The 12,927-nt window shown below is 38.8% G+C and overlaps 1 protein-coding gene across 2 annotated transcripts in view; it reads left to right on the top strand.

Moving 5' to 3' along the window:
* ADAM22 (ADAM metallopeptidase domain 22) overlaps positions 1 to 12,927 on the top strand; it is a 1,243,161-nt gene that overhangs the window by 428,304 nt on the left and 801,930 nt on the right. For both annotated transcript variants that reach the window (XM_078663588.1, XM_078663589.1), the window contains one exon: positions 2,075 to 2,141. In XM_078663588.1, the coding sequence (XP_078519714.1) occupies positions 2,075 to 2,141 (67 nt within the window). The remainder of the gene's footprint in view (positions 1 to 2,074; positions 2,142 to 12,927) is intronic.

Below are 12,927 nucleotides of genomic sequence, written 5' to 3'. Positions count from 1 at the left end.
TTTTTTACTGTTTTCTAACATAATAAAATAACAGAACTGAGCCTGTCCTGGGATTCTCCCACCCTCTCTTATTTCTAGCCTAACCTCAATCCTCACCACTCCCTCAGGGTTAAAGAAAAATCTTACCCTTTGTATGCACATCTGCTTTTTTCTCCTGGGGAGAAAGAGAAGCCCCTCCAAGTTTGCAAGATCCCCTTCCTTCAAATCGGGCAAGTGCCATGGACCCCCTACTGACATGTAGGTGTAATCACAGAAGAGAGCAAAGGGTCAACAAGTCCCTTTCGCCGTTGAGGAGCTTGATTACTGACATTTGCTCTCCTCCCTTTGGGAGGGAGACCTTTGGGGAGGAAGGGTTTTTACTGGTCCTAACTTCCTGTAAGCTACAGAAGGTTCAAATACAGGAAAATAATGTCGGCAACTAGCACAGAGTGGTTAATTTAAGAACGCAAAATGTGAAAACTTATAGTTACCTTTGCTGCATATATAATAAAATTCTCTGGTAACTAATGATTTTTTTTTTACTTATCTATAAGTCGCTGGAATTAATGTTCTACTTATTACATACATAAAGATAACAAATAGTAAATATTAGAAAAACTAGACCTATTTCAATGGGTGAAAAGGATCTCTTGTAACGTAGTATTTAATATTGTTACCATTTTGAATGTGTGTTGTACAGCTTATATTTCATGTTTAAGCAGTACACAGCGAACCTTTGCAAGACAAAGGTAGAGCTGAACTTACACAGTGTAAAGTCTAGTGTTTTAAATGTAAAGAAATACCAACTTTTACTTTTAGCTCCAATACCTGAAGTGTTTAATGGCAGCGCTAGTGTTCATATCACAGGATTTGCACCAATTGAGAGAGGAAAAGCGTCTCCCTCTGGTGCATATTAGGAATATTACATTTAGGCAGCCGGTACCATTTACATGTACTTCACAGATCAATTACAAACAATGTAAAATATGGCAATTTAGTTGCATAAATAGTTGCCATAAATATGGAAATGCACATGCAGTGTCTAACCTGTTTAGCAGGCTCAAACTGCCCAGAGGGCAAACATAGCAACTAAGCATAGTACAAAATTCAAACAATTTCAAGGGAAAACTTGTAGAGAGATGAATCGTCTACCATAGCAAAAAATATTGATATTTTTGTTTTTACTTCAAAGTTTTCACATTGATTAATTGAAGTCCTGTGGTTGTTGTACTTCTCTTAAATATACCACAATAGATGTCATGACTCTGGTAGTGGTAACTGTGGGCGTCTAATACAGTTTTACTTGAAAAATAAAAGGGTTTGGTTTTCGTCTGTGGGCCATTAGATAGACTTTGCACTTGGGAGCAAATGAAATGAATACAGTTGTTCACAATTTGCTGCCCCTCATGTAATAGGAAAAGAACAACGTTATTTTCTCCAGTCCGTATTACAAGAACGTTTATGAACTAGGAAAAGAAGCAGAAAACATTTTAAAACAATTTAAGTAGCACAAATGACACATGTTTTATAACAATGGACAAAACCTTGAAAAATAACTTTAATTTTTCCCATTCCTTATTTTGTTAAACACTGCAAAACATGAGAACCAATTCACATTCACTTTGCTTCATTTTTGCCATGGGACTAAAGTCTATATGCAATATGGACTGGAACAATCTGACCTTTTGTCATCCCCGTTACACCAGCTACAAAATGGAGCATATGCTTCCCATGTGCCATAATGCAAACTTTACATATTTAAACATATACGCGTACATATTCACTACAGGGTCTTTATATAATAGTCAGGCCCAAAGACAGTCTTTTTGTGCTGCAGATCAAATGATCCTATTTCATGTGATCACATTATTTCCCATTGTTATAGGAGGAAAGTTTTCGGTATTTATCCTGGATAGTCTGCTCTTTTGATATAATTTTGTCTTGATACAAAGGATATCCGTGTTTCTCTGGTCATATCCCCCATTATTATTGCTCACCACCGTTATATTATAGGAAAAAGATTGTCGTGGTTTGTGCGGGCAGGGATTTGCCAGGACTATAGCTCTATTGACAACTTTTCTCTTATCTCTTCTAGTGAATTGCTGTCTTCGGATTACTTGGAAAGACAAATTGAGCCCGGAGGCAAGACAGTGGAAATAAAGGTAAAGATTTCATTTTGTCTACATGTAGCACATATCTTTTCATTTTATACCACAACCTAAATATTTTTGAGTAAAGCAAGTCGAACAGTTTGCGGTTTTGCACTGTGATTCGTTTTTACATCTGGACATGAGAGCACTTCATGAACATATGTCAATTGAACATAACATTCTTGGGCTAATACAACTTGAAAGCTGCAAAATGTGTACAGATGTGGTTACTAATGTTAAGTATACTGATCTTCAGACCACTGGAATTTAGGACGTTTTATTGAAGACAACTGTGTGGCAGAGGGCCAAGCCAGGTATACCATGGAACTAACTATAATACTTGACCACTTTCAGCAAAACAGTGCGCACGCAAGTAGAACTAAATGTTCCAATCTGTTCATATCAGGACATTTCAAATCTTTCATATCCAATTCTTTTCACAAGTACATTAGGTCATGCGAAACCCTATTTTTTAACTGCAAATTGGTTCTATGACTCGTCTTCTGGTGGCATTTCTATCACTTTCAAAATTCTGTTTATAAAAAAAAGTTTCTCGGCTGAAAACACCTCATATAGCGACACGAAAGCAACCTGAAATTAATATAAAATGTCTGATTAATAGTTTTCGGTACCACCCTAAAATAGGTAGGGTTGTACCTTCACATGAATCTTTTTTATTGTTTGCTCACTACGAGTTGAGCACCTTTAAAATATATCGCATTCTTCTTTCTCTGAATTGTTAATGCAAAAATGCAGTTCAATACAATTAAACACAAGCAACTAGTCACAAAGTATCTTTGAAAATAAATGTACGTTTGTGAATGTTGTTGTAATAAAGTAAACAGTGTGTGAATTTGGTTGTTCATGGCAAACATCAACAATGTTTACTGATGCACTACATTCTTCAGGTATGACGAGATATTTATAATCATATCATTCCCACTCAGTAGGGAGACAAAAAACTGGGTCCGGAAACAATTTGACCACTGGAGCCATTCAACCATGGATATATTTTAAGTACATTTGTAAAGTTAAGTTATTTTGTGTTATCAGTATTTTGCACTTCTGCCATCACTGTACCTTCATTTCATTAAGAGCTATCAGGAGAGTTTCCAGAACCACAATTATGGGCTTTCTCTTTGCTGGATGAAGTCAAGATCAGAGCTTATTTTGTGTAGATGTGTTGCAAATATTTAAGGATTACTAGGAATAACGTACACTTAGCTCAGATGTGAATATGGCATGTAGTTTGTTGTGAACATTTGCTTCGTTTTAATAGAGGCTTCTGTAATTCATGTTGTGTCTTGACTAGCTCCTGAGATGACCTTCTAGCTTGGTCTCTCACTCCACAAGAGAGATGGCTTTCCATTGCCTGGCAATGCAACAAGTTCCTCTTACATTTAGCTGATGAGACATGCTCAGCGTATGCTTTTGTGAGAGCAAAGTGGCCTATACAGTAAATAGGTGCTCCACATGTGAAATTTCATGGAGCAAGATCTTTGTGCAGATCTGCCAATATCCATCCAGGTCAAACAGCAATGTATACAACCATTAAAAGTCTGTGGTTTCCACTCATTTCCACCAAAGGCTACTGTGAGTTGGGTGTATGTCTACTTGCAGCATTACTCAAGACAAGTTGCTGCCGCCACCAACCATTCTAGCCAGAAAGACTGACAGTAAGCTGGACAGTGAGCCACCAGCTCAAAAAGGTGTGGCTAACTTAACCAGCTTTGAGTGCTGTGTGCTTAGTACATTGGAAAATCTCATTTAGAAAATATATATTATGGGCAGCCTGATGGAATTAATCTTGGCCTCTGATAATAAATTTGGGCTGAATTCCAAACCATCATTTTTTGCTTGCTGTCTCACTCCAAGTAGGGACCAACATTATGCAAGTCTGCCTTGGTTGTGCTCTACTAGCAACCGTCCAGGTTGACCCTCCAGGCCATGCCCCTTTGGACAGGACTGAAAGCAACCCCATACAGGGTTCAGCCTTGCTGAGCCTCATTAGTAAGATGCAGTATCTATAATATAGTGTGCATGGGAACCATGTCTAGACATACCAGTCACACACAGGTATGGCTAGAAAAGCACAGAGAAAAGCAAAACCTGTAATCTGAGTAGTGATTGAATTAATCTCATCCAGTCATAATTACTCTGGGTCACATTCTAGTTCATCATTTTTTGCACTCTATGCCCCTTTCTATCCTTTTATGCTACATATCTCTGGAGTGTAAAACCCCTGAGTTACCCTTAATGCTACCTTTCTCTCAACCCTTAAGCCGCTTACTTTCCTTTAATCCTACCACTTTCTGAAACTAAAACCCCCTACTTTTCTTCCCCTTAGTCCTGCCCTTCCCTGAATCTAAAAAACATATTACTGCCTTTTTACGGTACCCACCCCTAAACCATAACAACCCCAAACCACCAATTAATGCTACCCTTCCCTGAACCCTAAAAAGCCCTTACTAGTCCTCACCTCACAGTAAATGCTTCTCTCTACTTTAGCTTGTGGTAGCCATTGCTTCTGCTCTCAGCACGCTTACCTATGCTTTATAAGTTATGACAGTTTACATTTTTGGTAGCCACAATTTTTTACATTCTATTTTCTCAAAAGACTATATTTTTGACACAACTTTTTTGCAGTGTACTTTTTCCCCCCACAAACGTTTTACTGCAAAACGTTTTCACCATCTACCTCTCACTTCACTCTGTTTCCTCCATCTCTCCTTGCAGATAGACTCTGATATTCCAGATGTATAGTAATACTACTGGGTTGTCCCCAGAAATATCTGTTGCTTCTGGCTCTGCCAGTATTTGTAGAATGACAGGTTTTGGTCTATTGCTCCATGCTAACACAGAGCACATGCTGTTCAAATGTGGCAATCTTCATTTTATGTGAGGAAAATAGGTTCAAAACTGTGTCTTTGTAATCTGGGCTTCGGTAGTTCTGATCCACTATATTTGGATCCCTCGTTTATTTGGGGCTTAGATTATCTGGTGCAATTCTTAGCCACCCCCATGTACACATCATGTCCTAACAATCACAATTGAAAGTTTGGAAGTTATCTTCTTAATGTGGAATTAGGAAATTGAATGATGGCACTGTATCTAAAACAAAGCAGGAAGTAAGAACTGTGATAAGAAAACCAAGTCTGAGTAATGATAATTACCAACAAATAATTGAGCCATAGTCCCTTGTCTCCCATTCTTACTACAGTGCGTAAACTATGAGAATACACACACTGGTAGTCCTTCACAGCCCAAATCTTCGATGCGGCTGAATAATGTTGGAACAACATTGCTTCTTAAAAAATGGTATTACTGTAAGCACAAGGTGATGAACCTTACTACTATGGAACCAATTAAAGTGACCTGCTCCCAAGTAATTAAAAAAAGTTCTGGATAAAAGTGTGTTGTGTTGCTCAAGTGGCTGCTCTTCATGGGACCCTTTAATCAACCCGTCACCCACCCTTGAGACTGCTAAATCCTGTGTTATACATCCTTGAATGTGGTCTGGGGATCCAAATCAACATTTTCAGATGCTTTATAAATAGCAAATAAGACTTCCCTCCTCAAAGGAGCCACTCAGTGTTTCTTCCCCATGATAGTTGTTATGTATGGCACAGACAAGGCATCTACCAAAAAGAGGAGGAAAGGTTCAGGTACACTGGCGTACCTCAGTGTAGTGGTGTACACGGTGCACTAGGACCTGAGTTCTTGTGTACCTGTGTCCCAACCTATGTATTTCTGTATCCCATCGCCCATGTCCTCTGCAAAGTATTCTGAGGCCAGATTTACTAAGCCCTCAATGTAGAGGTCACGTCAGCATAGTGCCTGCAATGTAATAACCGTACGAAGAAGTGGCGCTACACCATAGACGAATGGTTTTAGGACTACCATTATCTAAATACGCTGCTTTGAATACTCAGAGACTAAGTAGATGCAGGAAAGGAAATCAGACTGAGATTAGGTCCCCCAATGGATGAAATGCGTATTTGACTGGAATTATGGAAAATCTGTGAATTAACAACATATCGCTGTAACCAAAGCCATAAGTGGAACTAAATCAGTCATATATGTAATATGTATAAAGTAATGTTCATGGACAAGCTGAAAGAGTTTTTGACAGTTAAAGTTGGAGGTGGGCAAATTTCAGAGCCTGCTTCAAACTGAGCCAATATATAGAACCTCAAACCAAGTGATGCTGAAAAGGACTGATTATGCTATGTTTATGTGCAGAACTGGAGGTTTATGACAGAAAGTTTATAGTAAAACTTTGCCAATATAATAAAAAAGATAATAAACATAACTCTCAATTATGAGGCCATAAATACAAGATATATTTTATCCTGCACATTCTACACTGACTGTGGCACAAGAGATAGCAGTGACAGGGCTTTGATAAGCAATTCTGGCCCTGAAAGGATGCACCCCAGCGGCGGCCCCTCCATTTGGGCAGAGGAGCGCCGCCCTCGCCACCACCCTGAAATAAAACGATAATAAAACACGTTGCTGGGGCTGTGGAAAGCAGGCACGGGCTCCCAGTCTGCCTGGGAGCGCGAGTTGACAGCGCTCAGGCCAATCCTGGCGCTGCTTTCTTGCAGCATCAGGATTGGCCGCAGTGCAGTATGGGTGCCTGTGCCCAGAGGATGCGGCAAGCGGCGGCATTGTTCAGGTAACTTATTTACATTTATTTGTTTCTTTTTTGCTCCCGAACCCTACTCTGCGCTCCAGCCGGCCCTGCCACTTTAATGAGGCCATCCCTTTCAATTTACTTGTGTGTGAACCCAGATTTTGAAACACGATTAGGCTTGCACTTAATTGGGGGACATTTTATTAAATTCTACACCCGTGCGCTGTTTATTTTGCTTTCGTATGACATCATTGTTTTGCGTCTGGAGCAAACTGTGCTTCCAGCTCCATTTGAGTTTCCTTTTCATTCTAATGTTAACACACTTACCCAGGGTGATGATTTTCAAACAGAATTCAATTCAATATTTGTTTTCCCACCAAAACGTACAGTATAGCTTTCTAAATCTAACAAATCACCAGTGTTTTGGAGAGACCAGGTCTTGCAGACAAACCCCCTTCAAGTCCCCAGCCATCCCTCCTTTGTTCCGATTTAGTGGTCAATTCAGATGCTCTATTTTGCGCTTGACCAAGAACAATGAAAAAAATCACTCTGCAATTCCGTTATATCGATGCGGCCTACCTGTGCAATCATTATTTAGTGGCTCCCTTCCTTTTGTACATTTTCCATTCCCATGAGGCCCCGTGATGCAATGACACCGTTGATGTGTCCCAGTTGTTCGTTTGAACTGAAAACAGGAGAGAGTTTTCCCAAGGGGACCCAGAAAGGACTGGGAAACAGTGACAATAAAAAAAGGGGGATTCCTTTCTGTGGTTATTTTATAATTCTCGTATAGTAGATCCAGCCAATAGTACCAGACACCTGTCGTGAAACAGTTTGACTTATAGGTGTATTACAATATCCTTAAAATTATATATACATATAAACACAAAGTTATATCAAAAAGTCATATTTATTAAGAGAGGAAGACACAAGTATAAATGCTAAAAAAAAATTTCCATACAATATCATCATCAGTACATACATATACTTTTCTTCCAAATTTTACAGTATAAAAACATTAGAAAACATAATAAAAGAACACTGTTGTCGACGCGTTTCGGTGCTTAGTTGGATAAGACACCTTCTTCAGGACTAATGATTAAAACTTCATAAATCTAAAAGAAACATATTTGACATAAATTAATACAAAGTATTTGAGGATTTGTTTTTTTTAAACACAGAAACATATTTATCTCACTACGTACAGGGTCATGGCTATTAGTGGTCAAAGTCTCTTACTTTTCAAGCTTTTTTGATTTGCTTTACCAGTCTTGATCCTGGAGCGAAAATATCCTTTAGTTTGTGTATTCTCCTCCGTTTGTTCAATCTAGAGGATCTAAGGTAACAATAATATTCCATGTTACATACGTCTCTTTGTGTGGTACGTATAGTGATAATTTAAATACGGTAATGCTTACTTGGTAACAACATGGGATACCAGGAGTATAGATGGAAATTCCTCAAGGCGCCTACTTTTTGTATAGGTCGGCTTGGGTCGTTCGAGAGCCTTCTTGCAAGTCTATTGCTTGTTTTAGGCAGACTTCACATCTATAGATAGAGAGTAGCAACAAAGAATTTTGCTATATAGTAAGTATGTATCTGCTATGGTCTCATACTATACAGCCCGTGTTGTGAACAAGCGCGTATCTATAGAAGGGTTGTTATACATAAGTTTGGACCGAGTTTTGCAAAGCATTAAATTTGACTAGAACTCTTTTTATGCAAAAACATGGTTTTATCAAATTTGTTTAAAAATCTGGATGCAGCAATAATCTTGATAAACAGTAGGGGCAGAGAGTGGCTTGGTACAAAACACAGGAATGTAACTTAGGGTTAATGGGCAACATCTTACCTAAGTTTAAAAATTCTGCACACAATCTGCCTGGTCTCCCTGGTCTCCAGAGTCAGTATGGAGCACGAGCACGTGTTCAATGTAGTGCTGCTTGGGCTCTGTTGGAACAATGTTAACACGACTTTAGATTTTTCTGAGCTTGCCACCCGGCCGGGTTTGGTAAAAGCGGTGGAATGCTGTATTACTAAAGCTCTCTTGGGACTACATTAACATGACATTGTAGTGATTAGGAGTTTTTTTTGAGCACACCAATCTAACAAAATTTAGAAAAAAAATGGTGCTCCGCTTGAATGTAGCCACATACTTTTAAAACCATAATTTTTTAAAAAATAAATTAGGAGGGGGTCAGAAGTCCCTTTTAGCCTGGTCACTAGCGTGAGAATTCGTTTCCATATGGACAAGTTAAGTCTCACCTCGGTATAATCTTGTGCGCGCGGTCTGCCTGGTCTCCCCGGTCTCCAGAGTCAGTATGGACGGTGGAGCACGGGGGCAGGATTTATACCCGCGAAAATTAAAGTAAACAGGTTGATAGATTGCACCTGTGTCCCGTTTGGTAACGGGCGTATTCCGCGCCATTTTAGTAGTTTTTATCTGGCCGGTACTACTGCCTCGACATAAGCGTAGGACTTTGTTTAGCTGCCGCTCCGTTGCCACGGAAACGTCGTTGGACACAATAATGTTATCCAACCAGAACGTATATTTATATTTGCCGTTGCACCAGGATTATGTTCTTTACCGAGTGCACAAAAAATTGGAGGGGCAAATGCCGCCGGGTTGTGAAGTTGCAACATTTATATTTAGCGAGTATCTTTTCGAATACACTATTTACTTTTAGTTTTGTGGGGTCGCGCCATTTTCGTAGTTCGCAACTTTTGCGATAGATCTCTGCTTATTTAGAAACTACCGTGTTTTTACTTTTTCTCATGATATTACATGTGTATGACATTTGATTGGTTATACCTGTAATTCAAATGATTTTGCTGCTTTATTCACGCAGAATGCTAAAGATAACAACATTTCATGCAAACTTTGAATAATTGTGGTATTTATATTAAATTCAAAACATACATATCAACATGTTAAGAACGCTCCTATTATGCAGCTCTTTTTGTGGCGAAGCCATTATTATTAGATATCAGGCCAATTTTGTTGGTGGATGAGAAGTATATTAATATGTATATATGGACAATCCCATATATATGGCTGTGAATAATGGAACGTTCTTGTACAGCGTTGTAAGCCAATTCATGTGGCACATTATTCATTGTATGTCATTAATACTTAGGTCTATTCAATTGCCTGAGTGTATATTTTAATATTTAATGCAATTTTAATATTTTGTACAATACATTATTATGAGACATGGTCATATAGCAAAAGTCAAAACAAATTCATGTATTCATTCTGATTAATGCGTCAATTAGGTATGAGATGGAACAGTGTGCGCATGTTGCAAGAATCAAAGCAAGTTCATGTGAGATGGAACAGTGTACACATAGTTTTATTCTTAACAGTAACGTCACTTTTGTGGTACATGGGTCGAAGTTGGTCTAATGGTGCTAGTGGGTCAATACTATCCTAAACCTGAGAAGGGGAAGTTGTGTGTCGAGCTTTTTGTTAAACCATCCGACCGTAACACCCTGCTCCATCATAATAGTTACCATCCTAAGAACCAGAAAGAAGGAATCCCATATAGTCAATTCATAAGGATAAAACGAAACTGTACCGACAAAGATTCATTCGAAAAACATGCAAATCTTAAAATCAAACTACTCCAGCGAGGTTACCCGAAAAGATTAATCAGAGATAGCTATAAAAGGGCCAAATACCAAAACAGATCGACTTTACTTGAACCTAAAAATAAAAAACAGGTACCAGAAAATACCATCGTCATGGTCTCCGATTACAATGGCATTAGTTTTAAAATAAAAAATCTTATTAACAAAAACTGGTACATTCTTAACAAACAAGGCAAAACCTCATTCCCAAAACCGATCTTTGCCTATAGAAGAAATAGGACAATACGCAACTGCTTGGTCCACACGTATAGGGAACCAAAGAACAGCAGACAACTGAGCATAGACCTAGGGACACCCATAAGAGGCAATCAGCCCTGTGGATCGTGTTCCCACTGCAAGTCCATCATCCATACAGATAAGGTGGAACTAAATGGTATATCACATTGGATGAATGACCACGTCAACTGTAGAACTTCCAATGTGGTATACCTCCTGATCTGTCCTTGTCAAAAGGGATATATTGGAGAAACAGGCCGTGAAATGAGACTACGTCTTAATGAGCACAGATCGGCGCTCAAGAATAAAAAAAAGAATGCCCCACTGGTTGACCATTGGTCAACCGTAAACCATAAGGAGGATGAACTTAAATGGTTCATAATAGAAAAAATTAAGACATCAGCTAGAGGAGGTAACACAGACCTCAAACGCAAACAAAGGGAGCAATTCTTTATGTCCAAATTTCGCACATATCATTATGGGCTGAACAGTAGGGAAGAGTGGGAAAGAATGGTTAGATAGTATTGACCCACTAGCACCATTAGACCAACTTCGACCCATGTACCACAAAAGTGACGTTACTGTTAAGAATAAAACTATGTGTACACTGTTCCATCTCACATGAACTTGCTTTGATTCTTGCAACATGCGCACACTGTTCCATCTCATACCTAATTGACGCATTAATCAGAATGAATACATGAATTTGTTTTGACTTTTGCTATATGACCATGTCTCATAATAATGTATTGTACAAAATATTAAAATTGCATTAAATATTAAAATATACACTCAGGCAATTGAATAGACCTAAGTATTAATGACATACAATGAATAATGTGCCACATGAATTGGCTTACAACGCTGTACAAGAACGTTCCATTATTCACAGCCATATATATGGGATTGTCCATATATACATATTAATATACTTCTCATCCACCAACAAAATTGGCCTGATATCTAATAATAATGGCTTCGCCACAAAAAGAGCTGCATAATAGGAGCGTTCTTAACATGTTGATATGTATGTTTTGAATTTAATATAAATACCACAATTATTCAAAGTTTGCATGAAATGTTGTTATCTTTAGCATTCTGCGTGAATAAAGCAGCAAAATCATTTGAATTACAGGTATAACCAATCAAATGTCATACACATGTAATATCATGAGAAAAAGTAAAAACACGGTAGTTTCTAAATAAGCAGAGATCTATCGCAAAAGTTGCGAACTACGAAAATGGCGCGACCCCACAAAACTAAAAGTAAATAGTGTATTCGAAAAGATACTCGCTAAATATAAATGTTGCAACTTCACAACCCGGCGGCATTTGCCCCTCCAATTTTTTGTGCACTCGGTAAAGAACATAATCCTGGTACAACGGCAAATATAAATATACGTTCTGGTTGGATAACATTATTGTGTCCAACGACGTTTCCGTGGCAACGGAGCGGCAGCTAAACAAAGTCCTACGCTTATGTCGAGGCAGTAGTACCGGCCAGATAAAAACTACTAAAATGGCGCGGAATACGCCCGTTACCAAACGGGACACAGGTGCAATCTATCAACCTGTTTACTTTAATTTTCGCGGGTATAAATCCTGCCCCCGTGCTCCACCGTCCATACTGACTCTGGAGACCGGGGAGACCAGGCAGACCGCGCGCACAAGATTATACCGAGGTGAGACTTAACTTGTCCATATGGAAACGAATTCTCACGCTAGTGACCAGGCTAAAAGGGACTTCTGACCCCCTCCTAATTTATTTTTTAAAAAATTATGGTTTTAAAAGTATGTGGCTACATTCAAGCGGAGCACCATTTTTTTTCTAAATTTTGTTAGATTGGTGTGCTCAAAAAAAACTCCTAATCACTACAATGTCATGTTAATGTAGTCCCAAGAGAGCTTTAGTAATACAGCATTCCACCGCTTTTACCAAACCCGGCCGGGTGGCAAGCTCAGAAAAATCTAAAGTCGTGTTAACATTGTTCCAACAGAGCCCAAGCAGCACTACATTGAACACGTGCTCGTGCTCCATACTGACTCTGGAGACCAGGGAGACCAGGCAGATTGTGTGCAGAATTTTTAAACTTAGGTAAGATGTTGCCCATTAACACTAAGTTACATTCCTGTGTTTTGTACCAAGCCACTCTCTGCCCCTACTGTTTATCAAGATTATTGCTGCATCCAGATTTTTAAACAAATTTGATAAAACCATGTTTTTGCATAAAAAGAGTTCTAGTCAAATTTAATGCTTTGCAAAACTCGGTCCAAACTTATGTATAACAACCCTTC

This window comes from Lissotriton helveticus, chromosome 10 (genome assembly GCF_964261635.1).
Source record: "Lissotriton helveticus chromosome 10, aLisHel1.1, whole genome shotgun sequence".
NCBI lineage: Eukaryota > Metazoa > Chordata > Amphibia > Caudata > Salamandridae > Lissotriton > Lissotriton helveticus.
This window is presented reverse-complemented; position numbering and strand designations above follow the sequence as displayed.